Source organism: Bos mutus, chromosome 6 (genome assembly GCF_027580195.1).
Source record: "Bos mutus isolate GX-2022 chromosome 6, NWIPB_WYAK_1.1, whole genome shotgun sequence".
Lineage (NCBI taxonomy): Eukaryota > Metazoa > Chordata > Mammalia > Artiodactyla > Bovidae > Bos > Bos mutus.
The window spans coordinates 94,398,312-94,420,654 of record NC_091622.1 but is presented as its reverse complement, the minus strand read 5'-3'; the positions used below and the strand labels follow the sequence as shown (position 1 = coordinate 94,420,654).

At 36.8% G+C, this 22,343-nt stretch overlaps 1 protein-coding gene across 1 annotated transcript in view; it reads left to right on the top strand.

Annotated features, from left to right (window-relative positions):
• The window catches only part of ANTXR2 (ANTXR cell adhesion molecule 2), a 176,424-nt gene that overhangs the window by 26,118 nt on the left and 127,963 nt on the right, over positions 1 to 22,343 (top strand). Inside the window, exons 8-10 of the mRNA XM_005903870.3 lie at positions 17,408 to 17,468; positions 19,569 to 19,667; positions 21,660 to 21,729. Coding sequence (XP_005903932.3) covers positions 17,408 to 17,468; positions 19,569 to 19,667; positions 21,660 to 21,729 — 230 coding nt within the window. The remainder of the gene's footprint in view (positions 1 to 17,407; positions 17,469 to 19,568; positions 19,668 to 21,659; positions 21,730 to 22,343) is intronic.

The following is a 22,343-nucleotide window of genomic DNA, read 5'->3' as shown; positions in this document are numbered from 1 at the left end:
TGGGTATTTCTTAGCTATCAGTCAGGCAACTCGAACCAGCAGCAGAGTATTTGACTGCGGTTGTTGTTCTTTCCATTTTAATGATTAATAGTTTCACTGGAACTCATAATATTTCTGTTTGGAATTCAGTTGAGCTGTCTCTGGTGATTGTTAGAATCCGGGCCATCCTAAGCAGGGGAAGGGGAAGTGGAGTGATGAAATGCAAAGCAAAACTCCTGGGCTTTCACAGCTGAGGTTTATGTTTCATTTTACTGCCTTTTGCTAGAAGCAGTAGGAACAGTTGCTATTAAGTATTTATGATATTTTGGTAAACAACATCCTAAAATGGAAGTGAATAATATATATATATATATATATATTCTCTAAGCCAAAGTTTTTCCTTTAATCTTTGGATGTTTATTGAAGGGAAAAAAAATCTCAGTTTTTTTCTGACATTGGTTTTGGTATTTAAAATTTCTTCTTAAAGATCATGTTTTTTTCAGAAACATAGGGTGAAATTTTAAAAAAAACTTATTTTTGATAGCATGTATGCTTTTTTTCCTCATGATACACAGGGCTTTTCAGGGAAAACATGCAATTTAGTTCTATCACATATAAGAATAGCCAGTGGAAAGGCCAAAACTAAGTGCAGAATGGAACAGAGATATAAGCATTTTAGGAGTTTTACATATGTATTTATTTTCAGGAAAAAATTTCAATGTAAAATTAGTAAATATTTTTAGAGGTGGATTCAAGGTACATATTGCACAACTGTAATTTGTTTTAAAATATAGGAAAATGTATTGACAATGCAAAAGGGAGGACAATTTGACCCTATAAAAAAAGTGTGCTGTGCTGTGGTTAGTTGCTCAGTCATGTCTGATTCTTTGTGACCCCATGGACTGTAGCCCGCCAGTCTCCTCTGCCATGGGAATTCTCCAGGCAAGAATACTGGAGTGGGTTGCCATAACCTCCTCCAGGGGATCTTCCCAACTCAGGGATGGAACCCACATCTACTGCATTACAGGAAGATTCTTCACCGTCTGAGTCACCAGGGGAGCCCAAGAATATTGGAGTGTGTACCTCCACTCCTTTCTCCAGGGGAAGTTTCTGACCCAGGATCGAACTGGTGTTCCCTGCATTGCAGGCGGATTCTTTACCAGCTAAGCTACTAGTGAAGCCCGTGAAAAAAAGTGTATTGTATTTTAAATAGAATTTTATTGTACTTGGGAATTTTCAGTTATTTTTATAATTATACTGAAGGAGAGAAGACCTCTGTGGGTTTAGCCCCTTTGGAATTATTTTCTTTCTATCAAAGTATTAATTCAAAATTCTCCTGGTGATTAATTGGCATCTGAAAACTCTCTTTTTGTGGGTTATGACTACAGATTTCTCCTTCAAGAAATTGAGTAGTTGATTATAGGAGGAGATAAAGTTGTTGTTATATTTATTTATTCAGTTTCATTTTTAAAATTTGTATTAAGGAAACTTTTGAATGGGGTTCTCCAGGCAGGAATACTGGAGTCAGTTGCCATGATTATGTTCTTTGCAGTTAAAGATGAGAAGTTCTATATAGTCAGCAAAAACAAACCTGGATCTGACTGTGGCTCAGATCCTGAGCTCCTTATTGAAAAATTCAGGCTTAAATCAAAGAAAGTAGGGAAAACCCTTAGGCCATTCAGATATGACCTAAATCAAATCCCTTATGATTATATAGTGGAAGTGACAGATGGATTCAAGGGATTACATCTGGTAGACAGAATGCCTGAAGAGCTTTGGATGGAGGTTCATAACATTGTACAGGAGACTGAGCCAAATCCAAGAAAAAAAAAAAAAAAACACAAAGAAATGCAAGAAGGCATTGTGGTTGTCTGGGGAGACTTTACAAATTGCTGAGGAAAGAAGAGAAGTGAAAGGCAAAGGAGAAAGGGAAAGATATACTTAATTGAATACAGAGTTCCAGAGAATAGAAAGGAGAGACAAGAAGCCCTTCTTAAACGAACAATGCAAAGAAATGGAGGAAAACAATAGAATGGGAAAGACTAGAGATGTCTTCAAGAAAATTGGAGATATCAAGGGAACATTTCATATAAGGATAGAAGCAGAAGAGATTAAGAAGAGGTGGCAAGGATATACAGAACTATACAAGAAAGGTCTTCAGGACCCAGAAGGTCTCACTCACCTAGAGCCAGACATCCTGGAGTGTGAAGTCAGGTGGGCTTTAGGAAACATTACTATGAACAAAGCTAGTGGAAGTGATGGAATTCCGACTGAGCTATTTCATGTTCTAAAAGATGATGCTGTTAAAGTGTGGCACTCAATAGGTCAGCAAATTTGGAAAACTCAGCAGTGGCCACAAAACTGGAAAAGATCAGTTTTTCTTCCAATCCCAAAGAAGGACAATGCAAAAGAATGTTCAAATTACCATACAATTGTGCTCATTTCACATGTCATCAAGGCAATGCTCAAAATCCTTCAAGCTAGGCTTCGACAGTTTGTGAACCGAGAACTTCCGGATATAAAAGCTGAGTTTAGAAAAGGCAGAGGAACCAGAGATCAAATTGCCAACGTTTGTTGGATCATGAAGAAAGCAAGAGAATTCCAGAAAAACGTCTACTTCTGCTTCATTGAGTACACTGAAGCCTTTGACTGTGTGGATTGCAACAAACTGTGGAAAATTCTTAAAAGAGATGGGAGTACCAGGCAACCTTACCTGTCTTCTGAGAAACCTGTATGTGACTCAAGAAGCAACAGTTAGGAACGGAAATGGAACAATTGACTGGTTCCAAATTGGGAAAGGAGTATGTCAAGGCTGTATATTGTCACCCTGCTTATTTAACTTATATGCAGAGTACATTTTGCTTAATGCTGGGCTGGATGAATCACAAGCTGGAATCCAGATTGCTGAGAGAAATATTAACAACCTCAGATATGCAGATGATACCACTCTAGTGGCAGAAAGTAAAAAGCAATTAAAGAGCCTCTTGATGAGGTTGAAAGAGAAGAGCGAAAAAGTTGGCTTGAAACTCAGCCAAGAGTTTCAGAATACTGAGATTGTGACATCTGGTCCCATTGTATATGCATGTGCATGCTTGCTAAGTTGCTTCAGTCATGTCCAACTCTTTGTGACCCTATGGAGTGTAGCCTGCCAGGCTCCTCTGTCCATGGGATTCTCCAGGCAAGAACACTGGAGTGGGCTGCCATTTCCTTCTCCAGGAGATCTTCCCGACCCAGGGATCGAACCTGTGTTTCTTAGGTCTTCTGCATTGACAGTCGGGTTCTTTTACCACTAGGACCACCTGGGAAGCCCCCTGGTCCCATTACTTCATGGCAAATAGAAGGGGAAAAAGTGGAAGCGATGACAGGTTTTCTTTTCTTGGATTCCAAAATCACAATAGACAATGACTGCTGCCATGAAATTAAAAGATGCTTTCTCCTTGCAAGGAAAGATTTGACAGACCTAGACAGAATATTAAAAAGCAGACTTCAATTTGCTGACAAAGGTGCATATAGTTAAAGCTCTGGTTTTTCCAGTAATCATGTATGGATGTGAGAGTTGGACCATGAAGAAGGCTGAGCACTGAAGAATTGATGCTTTCAAATTGTGGTGCTAGACAAGACTCTTGAGAGTCTGTTGGACTGCAAGAAGATCAAACCACTCAGTTCTAAAGGAAATCAACCCTGAATATTCACTGGAAATACTGATGCTGAAGCTGAAGCTCCAGTACTTTGGCCACCTGATGGGAAGAGCCAGCTCATTGGAAAATACCAAAAATACTGAGAAAGATCGAAGGCAAAAGAACAGGATGGCAGAAGATGAGATGGTTAGATAGCATCACCAACTCCGTGGACATGAATTTGAGCAAAATCTGGAAAACAATGGAAGACAGAGGAGCCTGGTGTGTTACAGTCCATCGGGTTGCAGAGTCAGACGTGACTTAGTGACTGAACAACAGCAAAGTTATGTCGAAAGACTTAGCTTGAAGTTAGAAAAATTTGGGTTATTTTAGCCACCAATCATGAACGAAGCCTCTTGTGTTTCATCTGGAGGGAGCTGATGGATATAGTTATCATCTCATTGTAGTTAAACTTCAGCTCTTTTGTCACCAAAGGAGGAGTAAGTGATCCTCAGGGAAGTCAGCATCTGGGGAAACCTTGGTGGTGACTTGGCAGAGGAGGCACGTAGACAGAGCATTGCAATCAAAGTTGCTGACACTAATGGTTGAAATTTTTATCATCATGATGGTAACTTGGGATTTATGCCTGTTTTGTAGAAACTTAAAGCAATTAAAGTACTTTCTGTCTCTTCAAGGCGGAGACTGCACCACCTCTGATAATATACAAAAGCTGTATATTGGCCTCAAATTTGAATTATCCTTTATATTTAGAATACCATCTTATCTTTAAAAATTGTATATGGTATTTAAAATAAATATAATGTATCTATTTCAGGGTACAGAACAGAGAGAAGAGAATTTCTGTCTGTTCTTTATGGTTTACCAAACTAACAGATTACACTCTACTGTGGAATGTTTTACACAAAGCGGAGCAGGAGACATGAAAGATGTGGGTTTGATCCCTGGGTAGGGAAGATCCCTTAGGGGAGGAAATGGCAACCCACTCCAGTATTCTTGCCTAGAGAATTCCATGGACAGAGGAGCCTGGTGGGCTACAGTCCATGGGGTCTCAAGGAGTCAGACATAACTGAGCCACCAACACTAATTAAATGGAAGAAATCAGAAAATTTAAATTGTTTAAATGTTTGGTGCACTGAAGGCAGAATATTCGCTAAATGGATTGATAATTTGTTTTTCCTGTAGAATTTATTTAAATCCATCTGGACTTATTAATTGTCAGTATATTAATTTCCATGAAGTTAATCTTTATGTGAGAAAAATTGATAACATGAATTTCTTGTTTACTTTTCCTCCTTTCCCTGCCCACCAAAATCCAATGACTTAATTGGCCTGGTTCCCTTATTATATAAGATATCACCTTTTGTTAATGTATAGTTTGTTTATAATTGACTTCTTAATCAGCAAGGATAGGAGTTTAATTTTGGAGCCTTCATTATAGTTTTTTTTTCATTTGTCTACAATTTTTAATGTTAAGTTATATACAGTGTAAAGAAACAATTGCATGAAATAAACTACACAAATCTTACGCATTCAGTGAGTTCTGACAAAGGCATGTACTTGTGTTCAAAAGCCCGATCAAGATATAGAACATTACTTTCATCCTAGAAAGTTCCTTCATGGTTCCTCTTAGTCAGTCTTTGCCCTCTCCACCCCCGAGGCAGCTGCTGTTCTATTTTTTTCCAGCAGAGTTTAGTTAAGCCTGTTGTAGAACTTCATATAAATGAAATCATATAGTATATACTCATCTATATAAGGCTCCTTTCACTTAGCAGAGTATTTCTGAGATTCATCTGCCCATTATGTACACTTGGAGTTTATTACTTTTTATTCCATTGTATGACTGTAGCACAGCTTGCTAAATTGTTCTCCTATATATAGACACCTAAACTGTTTCTGTTTGGGGGTATTGTGAATCAAGCTGCTGATAACATTCATGTAGAATTCTTTTTGTGGGCACATATTTTCATTTTTCTCAGGCAAATACCTAGGAGTGAAGTTTCTGGCCTGCCTATAGGATAGCCATATGTTTAGTTGTGTAATGTGCACATAAAAAGAATTTTTTTAAGCATCATTAGTCATCAAGGAGGCGTAGTTTAAAATCACAAGAAGATACCACTACATCCCCACCAAAATGGATAAAGTTTAAAAGACTGACAACGCAAATGTTGGTGAGGATGTAGAACAACAGGAAGTTTCATGTATTATTGGAGCGACTCCAACAATTTAATCACTCTGGAAAAAGTTCTAACAGTTTTCATTATAGTTTTTATAAAAAGAAGAAACACAGTAGTAGTTATAACTTTTATAACCTCGAAAACAAGGAACTGTAAAAGGCCTTTGTTATGAACATATTAACAAATAACAAATTTTCTAAAATTTGATTCAGAAAATCATTTTAATGTTCTATTTTAATTTGGAGGGAAATGCATCATCAAAATTTTTGGATTTCTATCCAGGGAAATGATACATAACTTTTTTTTTTTTGCATAACATTTTTTATACCATTGGTTTAACCTCCACTCTCAATTAGCATATATGAAGGTTTAGAATTCATTATCTCAAGGCGATACTAGTGAAAAATTTTTTGTCTTGTTCACCCTTCTTCTCCTAAATCTAATGTATTCTTTATGTTAGGGCATCGTGTTAAGCTTGGAAGAGGGGACACAAACTTAAATAAGACAAATTCTCTGTCCTAACGGGGCTGGAGAGTGACAGTTCAGGTTTTTGGATTATGGTGGTGCCCTCCAAGAATTATAAAATATGAGAATTTGGAAAAGGGAAATTTCAGTGAGTCACCCTGTATGATAAAAGTAATTCTATAATGCAATTTGTGGTAAAATGCCAATATGATTAAAATTGACAGAAGGGTGAAATAAGTTGGGTTATGTAAAGTCATGGGAGGCTCTTTATGGTGGGATCTGAACTGCACTGACAATTGGAATAGATTAATTAATTAATAGAATTAATTAGAACCTCAGAAACAACTTAGGCTGAGTGGCTGAAGCACAGGAGGGTTTGGCCTGGATTATGGAGTGATGTCAGGGATAAACATTGATAGGTAGGCTAGATCCAGATTATGGAGATCATCCAATGTTTGGCTGGTGAATTGGCACTTTTTGCATAAATAATTGAGGAACCATGGAAAATTCATTTAGAGCCTGAAATTTATAAGAAAGCAGTGGAAATTCAGGTAGGATATTCCTGTGGTAATATATGGGATGATTTGGAAGATGAAAAGCTGTATTATAAGTCTCTTGCAGTAATGCTTGTGAGACACGGTGTCAGGAAACCCAGTATAGAGAAGACAAAATGAGACTGGAAACAGGAAGACCTGAGTGCGAGTTCCAGCTCTGCCTGTGTCTAGCCATGTGACCTTCTGTGTGTCCTATAATGTAATCTTTATAATGTTCTATAATGTAATCTTTCTCATTACTCAAATGAGGATAATGACATCTATGTCATTCAGTTGTTTTGTGAATTACATGAGATAATGATTAAGAATGATCTAACTCAGAAGGGCTGGATTTTAAAGCATGTGATAGGAAGCTAGGAATGGCAAGAAGCTAGGACCATGTGGGATGGAGTTATTGATCCTTCTGTAGGGCAGTCCACTTAGAGAGATTGTCAGTGTTCTAAGTGATCAATGACTTTAGATCTAAAGAGGAGTGGTATTAGATGTGCAAGGATCACATCTAGCAAAGGGTCAAAACAACAAGGACTTCAAGATGGTATAGCTTCCCAAAGTCAAGATCTGACTGTGCCGTAGTTCTGAATTCTCAGGATTCAGGTCTAGGGTTTCCCAGGTGGCACTAGTGGCAAAGAACCTGCCTGCCAGTGCAGGAATTGCAAGAAATGTGGGTTTGATCCCTGGGTCGGGAAGATCCCCTGGCGTAGGAAATGGCACCCCATTCCAGTATTCTTGGCTTCCCAGGTGGCGCTTCCCAGTGGTAAAGAACTCACCTGTCAGTGCAGGAGAGACAAGAGACTTGGATTTGATCCCTGGGTAGGGAAAATCTGCTGGAGGAGGGCATGGAAACCCACTCCAGTATTCATGCCTGGAGAATCCCTTGGACTGAGGAGCCTGGCAGGCTATAGTGCATAGGGTTGCAGAGGGTCAGACATGACTGAAGCAACTCAGCACAGCCAGTATTCTTGCCTGGGAAATCCCGTGGACAGAGGAGCCTAGCAAGCTAAACAAAGAATCAGACATGACTCAGTGAGCACAGGTCTAGGACCCAGGGAACAGCTGAAAAAGTAGATTCAGAATTCCCATGACAAAAGCTATGTAGAACTTCAAGATTCTCCATTCTTGTTGGGGAACTCATGGTGCTATTTAGTGATTCAGAGTAGAAACCTTACTTGGTTAAGGGGGAACCACACCCCAGGGGAGCACAGGTCCTTAGCGCTTATTTCAGGCACTGGGATTGTAGGTCTTTCCCAATAAAACTAGGTCAAGGATGTCAAGGGAAGTGCCTGATAGATTCACGGCCTGGTCAGAACTATGTCAGGAACAAGGTGGGGCTGAACCACTAGGTATAAAACTGTTGGCTCTTTCTGAGCCAGGCTCTGAAGACTCCAATGAATGTTACCTGGCAATTAGTTGCTGCTGTTAAAACTGTGATGGCAGTGAAACTAGAAATAAAATGGTAAACGTGGGAAGCTTTAAAAAATTAATAGAACCTGGGAGCTCACTGGATATAGGATGAAAAGGACAGAGGGGGGAGTCAAATACAACTTCCACTCCTGATAATGTGGCCGAGCGTCTAGAAGCATTAAAAGTGAAAATTGTTTTCACAGAAGGGCCAGAGTGTTAGAGGACAGAGTGAAATTGGGCCTGGGAAGAAATCCCAGTGGGGAATGTCACTGAGGGAAGTGGAAATCCAGAGAAATGTTCAAGCCAGAAAACTGTAGACTTGAGTCGTTCTCCAGCCTCTTGATGTATCTACTCTCCTACTGCCCACAGACACAAGGATTTTATTCTGTTTTTCACTTTAGGTTAACTTTAAAATCTTAGAATGTTACATATTTATTTTTGGCTTATTGGAAAGGCAATTATAGAACTTTTATTTGAAGATGAAAGTTTATTCAAACTAGGATAGGTCAGACTAGCCTGTGAATACCACGTACTTTCCAATGCAGTGTTTCATTATGCAGTGCTGGGGAAGAGAACATTGAAAATAGAACAAAACCATGATTAGTGAATAATAGGGGAAGAATAAAAAGCAAAATAATCTGTGCAAAACCTCCCTCCCCCCCTTTTTTTTCCTCTAAAAACAAGGCCATGAGATGTCTTTTTATTTGCAGTTGGTTCCACAAATTTTTTTGATACAGTACCTCAGAAAGTATTAAGCAGAAGAGATGAATCAGTTGTGGAGCTGGCTTTATAAATAATGCCTGATCCAGAAGAATTAAGAACACTACATCCTAGGTGATGGCAGCAAATGCTAAAGTTCCTAAGTACATAATGGGAAAATAAGAGAGCCTAAACAGGAAGAACATGGTCACTCAGACGTGTAGAAAATTTAAATGAAACTGTAATAGATTGTTTATAAAGGGAAAAAAGTGCAATATACATTTCAAAAGGTAACTTCATTCCTAGTGCTGGGAATATAAGCTTCATTTGACCTTTGGAGCCAAGTTGTTTTTCTCAGCCATATCTGTTGTTGTTATTGTTATTTTTAAAAAGTATCTAAGAAAGCTGTCTGAACTATGTTTGAATGGAGTGAGAAGACATTGCAAAATCATTTTCTCTACAGGAAAATCGAAGCGGATGCCTAATAGACTACCCGATAAGACTTTAGCTTAAATACTTTTGGCAGGTTCCGCTACAGATGTTGACTGCTTAATTGTGGAATCTCTATTTATAAAATCATGGCCGGATGAAAAACCTAAAGTCTGAGCTAACTATGAAGATATATTCATAGGAAAACAACCTGAACTGGTACAACTTATGCAAAATTGGAAGTCAGTTTCTAGGACTCCCTTTAAAAAGGGACAGGCTGTAATGTGAGGCCCACTGTATGCCAGATTCTCCTGGGCTTCAGTTTATCCAAGAATTGTTAGTATTAAATGTAGATGAGGTGTCTCTTTTCATAACATCCTTCACATTAATGATAGAAATGTTGGGACTGTATTTCCCTCTGCCTCCTTTTTTTTGTCTAGTACCTAATACAGTATTGGGTAAGTAGACACTGCCCAATTCCCATTTATCAGTGAATGAATAAATAAAATCTATGCTCCTTGAAAATATTTTTATAATATAGTTATGGTGTATTTAAGCATCAGAAAAATCAACTCATCTTTTTTTTTAACCAGAGAATATTTTGAATTGTCTTTTGATTCTGCATTATTTCATCCTTTTGTTTATATTCTGCTGTATTAAGACTTTTGGTTACAAGTGACGAAAACCAAGTGTATAGTAGCTTAAGGGAAAGGAAAAGAAAGTTATTGGCTTATCTAAATAACTGGTGGTCCAGAGGAGGAAATTACCCCAGGTGCTGTTGGATCCAGGGTACCAATCCACTCCTAAGGTCTTCTCCCTTTCTAAGTTTTGCCTATGATTCTGTTTGTCTCTGGAGAAGGCAGTGGCAACCCACTCCAGTACTCTTGCCTAGAAAATCCCATGGACAGAGGAGCCTGGTAGGCTGCAGTCCGTGGGGTCGCTAAGGGTCGGATTGAGTGACTTCACTTTCACTTTTCATTTTCATGCATTGGAGAAAGGAATGGCAGCCCGCTCCAGTGTTCTTGCCTGGAGAATCCCAGGGATGGGAGAGCCTAGTGGGCTGCCATCTATGAGGTCGCACAGAGTCAGACATGAGTGAAGCGACTTAGCAGCAGCAGCATCTGTTTGCCTCATTCACTCCTTGCTTTGTTGATCATCAGAGGAAAGTTAATTGCCAAAGGTTTCAGCTTCCATGGGCCTCAATTCCATGGGCCTCAATTCCATGGGCCTCAATTCAGCTTCCATGGGCCCAATTCCTCAATTCCATGGGCCTCAATTCAGCTTCCATGGGCCCATTGTCTCAGCATCAGTTTATTCTATCCCAGTTAAGGACTCTGATTGACTCAGCTGGGTCAAGTGCTCATTCTTATAACAGATAACATAGTCAACAGACATATTTGGACCAGCCTGAATAACATGCTCACTCCCATGGTGGAAGGTTGGGAACAAGGTGCGGAAAGAGAAGGTATCATGATTGACAGCCTCACCGGAACCACATGGAATAAAGAACAATTTTCCCAGTAGAAAGGCAACACTGTTTATAGATATGTAAGGATGAAAAAATGTTAAGGATAGGGAAGAAAAATCAATAGCTATGACAGTCCACTATATTAAAATATATTTAAAATATTTTTCACATATTCTAATAAGGTACTTCATTTCTTCCTAATTCCAATTAACTAAAAAATACCAATAGAAAGTTCACTTTAAAATACTCATTTAATTTACTGAAATTTTATAATCTTGACATCTTTTGTCCAATGGTCTATTTGTATTTGCATGATAATTTTACTTAATATTATTCTTTCCATTTTCATTATTTGGTGGGGATTGTAGTATAAGGAAATAAAATCCATTTTTGATAAATGATTACAACTGTGATATTTTGTGAGAAAACTTCAGTGGTAGTATTAGGTTGCATTGCCAAAGTTAAGTGTCAAATGTTTATTTCTTAACAATCTTTTGGGCTGCAAAACAAGATAAACTTTTAGAGGCTCACTTGTTTGTGAAAGTAAATTCGGTTAAGCAGGACATTGAAAAGGGGGATAAAATGGTAAGATTTATGATTAAATGTACCATCAGTGTAAATCCCATAATTTTAATGCACTTTTAATGTAAAGTCTGTTGTTCATCCATTAAGAAAGCATTAAATGATTATTCTGAGTTTGTGCTGAACAAAAGAAAAAGAAGGAGAGGCATATAAATTTTTGTTTTGTATCACAATCCAGTTTGGGGCATATTTTTATGTTATAGTGAGAAAGGAAGACCTGCTAATATGATTTGTTATGAAAATTACAATTATAACAGGAGGAAGAACTTTAAATGTCATTTCAGTGTTTTGTTTCACAATTTGTGATATGGGCATAATTTTACTAACATTATACTCAGAACCGCTCATCTGTTATGTTTGGAGCAGAGAAGAGTAGAAGGCAATGATTGTAACTTACATTCTTCCCTAGATTTATTAGAGTAGAAGTTTGTTTAGAATTTATCACTTGTGCTTATATTACCCAAAGGGAGAAAGAATCCATATTTAGAAATGGGTCATGCTGTATTGAGCAACTGGCATTTTGAATCTCCAAGCATTAAAAAAAAACAAACACAACCAAACATGTGACTACAAGTTATAATTGTTTTCATTGAATCATTACCTCTTAAAGAAAAATATATTTGGTAGGATGTTTTACAGCTAGAGAGAAAATAAAAATTGTATCTAAATATTAAAAGGTAAAAAGCAAACAAGAAAAGATTGTGAGAAACATCTTTCCATTTGTTTTAGTTGCTTATTTTGTGTACATGTGTAGCTAATTACTAAAGCTTTATTTTTTGGGGAACTCTTTTTGGGAACTAATATTCTTCACTGATTTTTTCCTTATGAGATTTAAACTTGGACTCCTTCATATTTGGGATGAACTCCTGCTGTGCTTAAAGACTCTCAGTGAGTCAGAAAAAAACAGATTATATTTTTCAGACCTTTTTATTATCCTTACTGATATTTTCTGGCATGCTGTATGTCATGCAAATTAACAGTTTCTATTTGTTAAGGATACACTGAGGGTACTTGTAAATTATCTATAATGTTCTGTTGTATGTGATGTTATTTACTCAAAGTCAGTATTAGAAAATTATTGCTAGAATAAATATTTTGAATTTTGAATAACGTTGAAAATGTTCGAGATGTTTGGGTAGCATATTGAATTTAAGGGTGAAGAAATAATCCAGTTTGGGGGGAAATTTTTTTTATTTAGAACTGACCTTTAAAAAGGAAGTCACAGAGGAAACCATTCAATGGGATTTAATCTCATTTTTCTCATCCACATATCCTATCTAAAAATTAACCCTCTTTTTAAAAGAAGGTGCGTATCTTAAATTTCTTTCTTTTTTGTGTTTGGCTCAATGCCTTATTAGTGCCATTGGTTACCACAATTTAAACTATACAAATAAGTTTTCCTTTCCTTGTATGTGACCAAAGATGTGATTTGAAAAGCTCTTTAATTTTAAATATGTTTAACTGTCCATTGTTACACACCCTGTTTATTTGTCTTATAGTCAAGATGCTTGTTTTTTACTAGAAAGTTTTGCATTTACTCAGTTAATTCAATAAATATTAACTAAGCAGCTGCTGTTTATAACATTGTGCTGTATACTTTTTATATTAGATTGGTTTTAAATATGAGGTGTTATCATTCATTAAAAAAAGTGTTTGCCTAGTTTCATGTGGAATGGGCTCTATTCTATTTTCCAAATATAGTATCCTTACCATTACCATTTAGAAATTGGAAAAAATATAGATTTAAAAAATCTGTCTTGATGTATATTAGTTGTAGGAAATGGGCTTTTGTTTGTTTATTTAAACTGGATGTTTGGTCTTCAAATCATTAGACCTAGATATTGCTCCCAAATTTAGTATAAACTTCCAAGACACTGTAGGTGCTGAGTAATATTTTGACTTTGTTACCTCATCTTAACTAATTTCATTCTAAATTTTATCTTGGATGCAGCCCAACTACAATTCTCCACTAATTAATCTCATTTTATCTTCAATGCCAGGAGAAAAAGGCCAAAGCTATATTCATTGTATGCAGTTTTGGGGGCTATAATATGATTTACACTACTTCCTACATATTCGATATTTGTTATTATAGCATGTATTCATATGTAAACATATTCAGGAACTTACAGATCTCAATCAAAATGTGGTTTCATATGTATCTTAAAATAGCTAAGAAAGAAGAAATCAAGTCTGATGCTTTCTGGTTATTTCTGCTGTAAATGTTTCCTAGATTAATACTGTTAATTTACGTAGTTATTATTCAATACTTTTAAAGATCTGATCCTAACACTATGGATAAGCAAGATAAGAAATTGCCTTGTGGCCACTGGGATTCTTGGAAGAGTTGTGTCTCTGACTTAGCAGTGGTTCTTACATGGCCGTAAGTCTTGCCAATTCTAGCTCCAATGTACATGTCTGCCCCCTTGTTGCTCTGTATGCAAATCTGGCCTCTAGTGAAATCCTGCAACCTAAGTACATGATGCTAGATGCAGAGTCAATTGAAATTAATTTGGACTATGCCTGGAATACCCAGGGTGAAACACTATTCTGGTACTTCATTCAAGTTCAACTTCAGGCAAGGGACAGCACAATGGAATCTACTTTCATCTCCTGCCAAACATCTGTAAGAGGCCAGCTGGCAGTGTGGTCGGAGTTGACCCCTAAGGCTACATCCTGTCTTTCGGCTCACCGAAACCAACTCAGAGGAGGGCGTAAATAACCTTATCTTATCCTACCCTACTCCCTTGCCAAATAGAGAAATTCCATGTATCCATGTTTACAGAGTTCACTGAACTATTGAGAGTATTCTGATGGTCCAAATAGTGCAAATAACATATCAAAATTGTATGCAACCAGTTAGAAACAACAGAAAATAAGTAATTATAATCTGTAAGGCTGAATGCTCTTGTTCTCCCTGTAGTTTTATTCCAAACAACTCAGAAGAGAGGGATTACTTGGATTTTTATTTTCTTGTGATAATGTGTTTCAGGCTTTTTACCTTACATTTTTACAGTAATTTTATTTATTTATAGTTGTGCTGGGTCTTTTTTGCCACACGAGTGCTTTCTCTAGTTGCAGTGAACAGAGGCAATCTGTTGTGGTGTGTGGGCTTCTCATCGTAGTGGCTTCTCCTGTTGGGGAGCATGGTCTCTAGGTGCATGGGCTTCAGGAGTTGCGGAACTTGGTCTGAGTGGTTGCAGCCTGCCGACTCTAGAGCACAGGCTCAGTAGTTGTAACGCACCGGCTTAGTTGCTGCACGGGATGTGGACTCTTCCCGGACCAGGGTTCAAACCCCTGTCCCCTGCATTGGGAAGTCCTATCATACCTTTCAAAGGCAGCATTCAAAACAAATACATTTTAAATAGGACAGAAAGTTTTGATAATGAGAAAGGACAATGACTGTTATTATAGAGATTAAATATATCAAACCATCTTTAGGCATTTCACAATTTGGGATAATGAGCTGAAACATAGATCTTTTACACAAAGTAACAGAATTTAGAATTCTATATCTTTCGGCCTCTTTTTTAATTATAGATTTTTTTTTAATGATTTATAAACACAGGTCTTGCAGACAGTCTTGGATATACCATCAACCTCTCTGCCCAGACCTCTCCCCACTGGAAGGTCACACTTTTACCTCCAACCCAATCTGTACCCTGTGGGCTCAACTGTTGGTTAAAAACCTTTAACAACCCTGTGGTTCACAAATACAGGAGGGAAAGAAACTAAGAAAAACAGTCACAGAGGGACAGACCTCCCTCAGGAAGACATGTAGGCAGAGACATTATTTTCCAACATTGGCATCTCATTTATGTAAAAACATAAATTCACTTTATTGTGCTTTATCTTAGTCCTTTTATGATTGTTGATTTGCTTACTAGACATTTTTAGTATTCTCATTAATCAGTACGTTTGGTCTTTATTCTCTAAGCAGTTTTTTTTTTTTTTTTTTGGTTGTACTGCGAGTACAAAACAATGTGGTCCTCCTGGAAGGCTTGCACAGTATGAGATCCCATGTCTATGCTCTAAGAGTTTGTGTTCTAATAGAGGGGGTGATTCAACACTCAGAACATTTTTCTGTAATGCTTATAAAGGTGTGCCTAAAATAACTAGAATAGTAAAAGGATTATCAGCTCTAAGATCAGTCAGTCTTCTCAATAGGATTTAGTTTCAAGTAAATTCTTTGAAGAATTGTTGCCAGCCAAAATAGATTTGGGGGGTTTATGCTGTCTTTGGAAGGAATGATGCTAAAGCTGAAACTCCAGTACTTTGGCTACCTCATGTGAAGAGTTGACTCATTGGAAAAGACTCTGATGCTGGGAGGGATTGCGGGCAGGAGGAGAAGGGGACGACAGAGGATGAGATGGCTGGATGGCATCACTGACTTGATGGACGTGAGTCTGAGTGAACTCCGGGAGTTGGTAATGGACAGGGAGGCCTGGCGTGCTGCAATTCATGGGGTTGCAAAGAGTCGGACACGACTGAGTGACTGAACTGAACTGAACTGAACTGATGCTTTCTTTTGACCTTCCATTTTCATGGCTCAGTTCTCACTTTTATCTCAGACTGGTCAAACCTGGAGCAATAATGCACCTATTTTGTTAACTGGAAGCTTTTTAGCTTCTTACTCTTTTGGCAAAACTTTTGTATTCTATTCCCTTCAGAGTCTTGTTATCTGAATTATGTCAAACAGTTTAAAGATGTTAGTGATTTGAGATTCTTTCTTTCCAAGAGGGCACATTAACTTTTGAGAGTGATCCTCAATTCTTAAATGAACAAAGGTACTTGCTCTTCAAAGGAGTGAGTGCTGATTATCAGAGATAGAATAGCAGACCAAGAGTTGTTGAGGCCCTGACAGTCTTTGGGTGACGGTGGAATCTCTTTGATCATTTCGGAGTTTAAATAGATCTCACTCAGAATTTCTCAGTTATAGTATTTTACTCCTCAATCAGTATGTGAAAAGTGGATTCTCTGGGAAATGACCCTAAAAAGTACAAATGTACCCTCTTTCCGAGGGGCATATTCAGCAACAAAAATCCCATGATTTGACCCGCTGATTTTTAGAGTCTGACAGTTTATATTTCTACTGTTACTAAAGAAAGCAGGGAAAGCATTTCTGTATCCTGCCACAGTCCTTCCTTCCTGTTTTAGTTATGAACAGGAGACGCTAGAAACTACTGTACATCGTCTGTCCTTAACTTCCAGCAAGAAAGGAATGTCTTTCAAAGATCATCTGGAACTTGTCTGCCTTTGCTAATGTAGTGCAGAGCAGCTCTAAAAATAAAGACAGGATTGTTGAGTCCATGAGGAGCAGCTTATTTCATCACTGTTGTTTTTCACTTGTAGCCTTGTGCCTTGTATGGTGGTTTCTGTCTCTCAGATCACGCTAAGAAGAGCTGTTCTGTTCCTGTGCTCTGGGAATGCTAGAGTAGAGAGTCTGTGCTTTTGAGAATAATATTTGGCTCATACAAGGGGCCTGTGTTCTGCAAGTGTAATGTTTGATGCATATAAGGAGGATTAGCATCCATGGGAATTGAGGCAGAGAAATTGAATAGAAATGCCAGAGTCAAATAAAGAAGTGTTTATTTATTGATATTATGTTGAATCTTTTAATAGAAAATGTTAAATTAGCATAATTAAATAGGAGGTCTGATTTTGCTATCTTGTTTTTGCTTGATGGGAAAGTTAGCGTTGATTTTATGGCTATTGAGAAATTTTAGTTATCTTTTCATATCCAAGGCTCCCAGACTTTAGAGCAACAACTCCTTTTATCTGTGCTTATCTGTATTTATTCTAATCAAATAAGCATTCCTACAGAATGCAGTCTTGAAATATATACTAGAAGATGACACAGAAATTTCATAAGAGCTTGGTAGCTGTATATGTGGCTAATAATTTTTCTCTGCCATTTATTGTAAAGGGAGGACTGCAGATTATTAGTAATCTTATGATTCATTTTGCATATTATGATTAAGTTACATATCTTGGTCTTCTTTTTTATTTCCTTTTTAGATACTAGCTCAGTCATGCACTGAAATCCTGGAATTGCGGCCCTCGAGTGTCTGTGTGGGGCGTAAGTAGTTTGAATTTAAAAATACCTTGTAAGAAATTGTACTTTTTTTCCTAGTTAAAATATATGATTTGAAACTCATGTTGGAAAGAGAATAGCAAAATTAATTTTTTGGCATCTTTTTCTGCAAGAATTTTTAAATAATTCCTTGAAATATTTCTATTTTAAATTCAAATTTTTAAGATTGGAGTGTTATTTTAAATAATGAACATATTGTGTGACAGGCTTTTAAAATCTTCTGTATATTTAGTTCATGTTTGAGACCTTTCTTATGACAAGTAAAATAAAATAGGAAATTTTCTCTTTTATCTGATTATACAAACAGGCATGTATCTGTAGACTGAGCTCCATGCTCTTATGACCTGGCCAAAGTACGTCCCTGCCAGCTCACGGTGGATGGCAGGAAAGAAGCAGGTGGCTTGATCAGCTGGTGCTAAAAAACAGACTCAGGTTTTAGCACTTTCAAGCCATCCAACCCAAAGAGAGTGGGATTCTCTGTGGCCTATATAATTTCTTCAAGTTTTAACCTGGAGTTCATTTTAACCCAACTTTTCTTTCAAAAGTTAAATATTGGCTCTGGTGGCCTCCCACCTGCTGGACATGGGATGAGGTTCTACATCTTTTAGTGTTCTGTGCTCTTAGTCGCTCAGTCGTGTCCGACTCTTTGCGATCCCATGGACTGTAGCCTGCCAAGCTCCTCTGTCCATGGCCATTCTCCAGGCAAGAATACTTGAGTGGGTAGCCATGCCCTCTTCTAGGGGATTTTCCCAACCCAGGGATTGAACCCAGGTCTCCCGCATTTCAGGCTGATTCTTTACCGGCTGAGCTGCTAGGGAAGCCCAAGAATACTGGAGTGGGTAGCCTATCCCTTCTCCAGGGGATCTTCCTGACATATGAATCAAACCAGGGACTCCTGCATTGCAGGCATCTTTTAGACCCACCCTTCCTTAATGATTACTGAGATGTTTAAGAGGAATAGTGCATTTGAACATTCTAGAGTGGGATGGTGGTCTTTGCATTTATAATTTGGCCTAATCCTTACAACACTATTCAGCAGTTTTATAATCCTGGATTCACAGATGGGGAAACTGAGACAGAAATATATTCAGTAGTTGCTATTAGTAAATGTCCTGTTAGATTCTTGTCTGTCTGACTCCAAAAGCTCATGTTCTTTTTCTGAGTCACATTTTACATTTCACTTGCACTTTATTGTAACTTATAAGAACATTCTTTATATTCAATAACACACTGAATGAAGAGTGGCATGGCAGCATTTTCTTCCACAGTTAATTATTAGATATGTGTTAGATTATCTTGGGTAGGGGGTCTCTGAAGAGGATTGAAAGTTAATTACTATTAAAAGAATTGACATATCTTCTTACAGCTAAGCAGCAAAGATATAAACATTTAAACTTTTCTTCTAGCATATTATTTCACTCTCTAACATTTAGTGACTGCTCCTCTTACACAGAGTATGAGTCAAATCAACTTCTTTTACTAATTGGCCACAGATTATTATTAGTCCAAAATGCCTGACTTTTGAAGAGTTACAAGTCTGTATGCAACAAATTAAAAGTAGGATTAGATATGTGAAGAAGCCGTTAAAGAAGAACCTCTGTCTGGGGTGTCATAGGTTAAAGAAATTACAACACGCGACTGTTCTAAGAACCAGGTAAAATGAGGCATTAACTTCTTCCCATTCTCATACCTCAGTACCTAAGACAAGAGGAAAACAAAGGGTTTTCTTTCCTACAGATATTTTCCTCAGGATGGAATTTGGGCAAGTTTGTACAGTATCTGTCTGGGATGACTGTTGTGCTTCAATTCTATTGGTCAATTACACTTCAGTTCTTTTTGGTTATTATTGGAAAACACTTCGTTCAAAATGTAAAATAATGCATCTCTACCTGGCAGCGAAGGGCATCTCCACTGTATTTCCTTGGAAGGTCTAAGAAAACTAGTAAGACCATGTCTTTTGTTATTAGTTGACCGAATAGTATTAAAAAATTCGTTGCACCTTGATGCTTTTGATTCAAGTGATGCTTTTTGTTGTTGTTCTTGAAAAGTAGCATTTACATTTTGTATTCTTCCTTTTACTTCTAGAGGAATTTCAAGTTGTTTTGAATGGAAGAGGATTCAACCTGGGGAGTCGGAAAGGCAGTGTTCTCTGTACTTACACTGTAAATGAAACATACACGATAAGTATGTCTCCATAATTTCCGTATTGCTTTAATATCTGTGCAGTATTTCAGCATGAAGTATTTTTGTCAGCTGAAACCAGCAGTGCTATATTTTTTAATCAGTAAAGAAAGGAAGTGCAATAATAATGCAAGTAGTAGTAATAGTTACTTAATAGTTATTTAATAATGGCAACAGTTGTTCATAACTTATTAAATGCTGGACTGTATCTGAAGTATCCTCATTATACAATTTATGGCCTTGTGGCTGAAAGAGTCGTATAACTTGTCTGTGATTACGCAACTAATACTGGGCAGAGCTGAGAGTTGAACCCAGTTTTCTCTGTGTGGACTATCCCCACCCCCTGATTTAATCGTCTCTTTCTCCACATTTGTTTCTTGTCACTCTTGCTTGAAAGTCTACCAGTCTTGGACTACTTTACTACTTATTACCTCATTTTATTGTCACTTTCTGTCTTTGTCTAATTTGCAACTAAGTTGTCAGCCAGTTTCCTGAGGACAGACTTCTTGCCTTAAAGATATGTCTGTAATGTCTCCCTGGTACAGTATTTGTTGGTGATTATCATATTTAAGGAATTAAATTTCACTTTGCCTAGCTTGACTTTCAAAAAAGCAGATGAGTGCAACATTTTTAATCTTTATTCTGAGAAAAACTTCTCTTTAAATAAATAGATCTTAATATTCTGGGCTTTTTGGGTCTCTTTTAAGACTTTTCTCCTCGTTGGTGATTATATTGTCTTCTAAAATTTTATACTGTAAGGCAGATGCTGCAACTCTGTGAACTCTGGTAGAAATATTTTTTGAAAGGATCATCTACAATTTTGTTTATCTGATTGTTATAAACTCTCCGTTTAGCACAATTTTGTCTGCATGCAAAGTAACTGCTCAATATGTTTGTTGAATTACAGTGTTAAGGGTCTCAGCATGGTAAATGATATCATTAATTCCTATCTTTTCTATTAAAATCATCATTTTAGTAAGGAAAGGCAATAATATTTGTAACGAACTCTCTTGTTAGTAGGTTCTACAACTGAAGAGGAAAAATTATTTTAGTATTTTTATTTAGTAGTCATCTATATCTAAGCATTAACTTTACCTAACTTCTTTTGATTATGGGTTGGAGTTTATTATAATAGAAATATATTTTATGTTTAGCTATATGAGATTAAATTTACTAAAATAAATCTCAAGTAAATTGAGTCAGATTGTATTTTCATAATTTGCATTCTAAGATTATCTATCTGATCATGTAGCTTTTCTGAATATTTATAGTCTAGATTATTTTTTTCATATCTATGAAAATTGCAAGGCAACTTAAGTATTCTATAAAATGTATTTATATATTATTTGTTGTTGTTTAGTTGCTAAGTCGTGTCTGACTGTTTTGCAACCCCATGGACTTTAGCCCACCAGGCTCCTCTGTCTGTGGAATTTTCCAGGCAAGAGTACCGAAGTGGGTTGCCATTCCCTTATCCAGAGGATCTTCAGAGGATCCAGGGATCAAACCCTCATCTCCTGCATTGGCAGGTGTATTCTTTACCACTGAGCCACCTAGGAAGCCTGTTTATATGTTATAGACCCAATTATTTTATTAAGCTCTTGAAATAAATTTATTATCCTTTGGATATTTATCTTTATCATTTTAAAATTCTGCTTTTAAAATATATATCATTGTTTCTTGAATGTCTAATATATTGACAAAGTTGAGGGAGAAAAGGTGATAATTTTATAGTATCTACAAACTATATGTGAATGTTATATAAAAAATCATAATTTATGATTTACCAGTACTGTATATCAATAAGGCATATAATCTCTATTTTTCATTCTGTGTTCCTCCTCTTATTTCTTTAGATGAGTATCTTTTTGTTTTTTCATGCTGATGTATCTAATGCCCCACACTTGAACACTGATTGCTGTATCTCTTTATATCATTAATAAAACTGCATGAGATACATAAAGCCCCTTATTAATTCAATGGCATCTTATTTTCTAGATGAAAAGCCAGTAAGTGTGGAACAGAATTCTATGCTTTGTCCTGCTCCTACCCTGCATGAAGTTGGAGAGTAAGTGCTTCATTAAAACATTTAAAAACTTTTTAGCTACAAATTATAAGGAAATTGTGACCCAATACGCAGTAGTTGTTTTGTCTATTGTTGATATACAGATTGAACATGGAATAGTAAAACCTAGGCAGATCACTCTGGTTAGTACTTTATATGTTTCTTAGTAGATTTGAAATTGGTAAAATCTTTTTTATTTTGTTTCTTAAATATTGATTAAAAGACTCTATAAATATTTATCTGGGTAGGTTGGAGATCTGTTGTTAGAGTCTTTAAACAGTAAAGCCATGGCCAGTGTTTTGAATTTTAGTGTATTGAATTTACACACACACACACACAAATTTCAAAAATGGGATTTTGACTAATTACTATAGTATTTAAATATTAAGATTGAAAAGCAAAAGGAATGTGGCTCAGTAAGGCACAACTTAGACTAGGAAATATTTGTTCTTTAAGTTGTGTCCCAGTCCTGTTAAGGTCTATATTCTTATGTTCTTTGGTATGGCAATAAACCATGATACCTAGATAAACTAAAAGCTATTTAGTTTAGAGGAAGGGCTATTATTTTAGTCACCTAAAATACACAGATAATTTTATCAGTATCTTAATATTTTCAT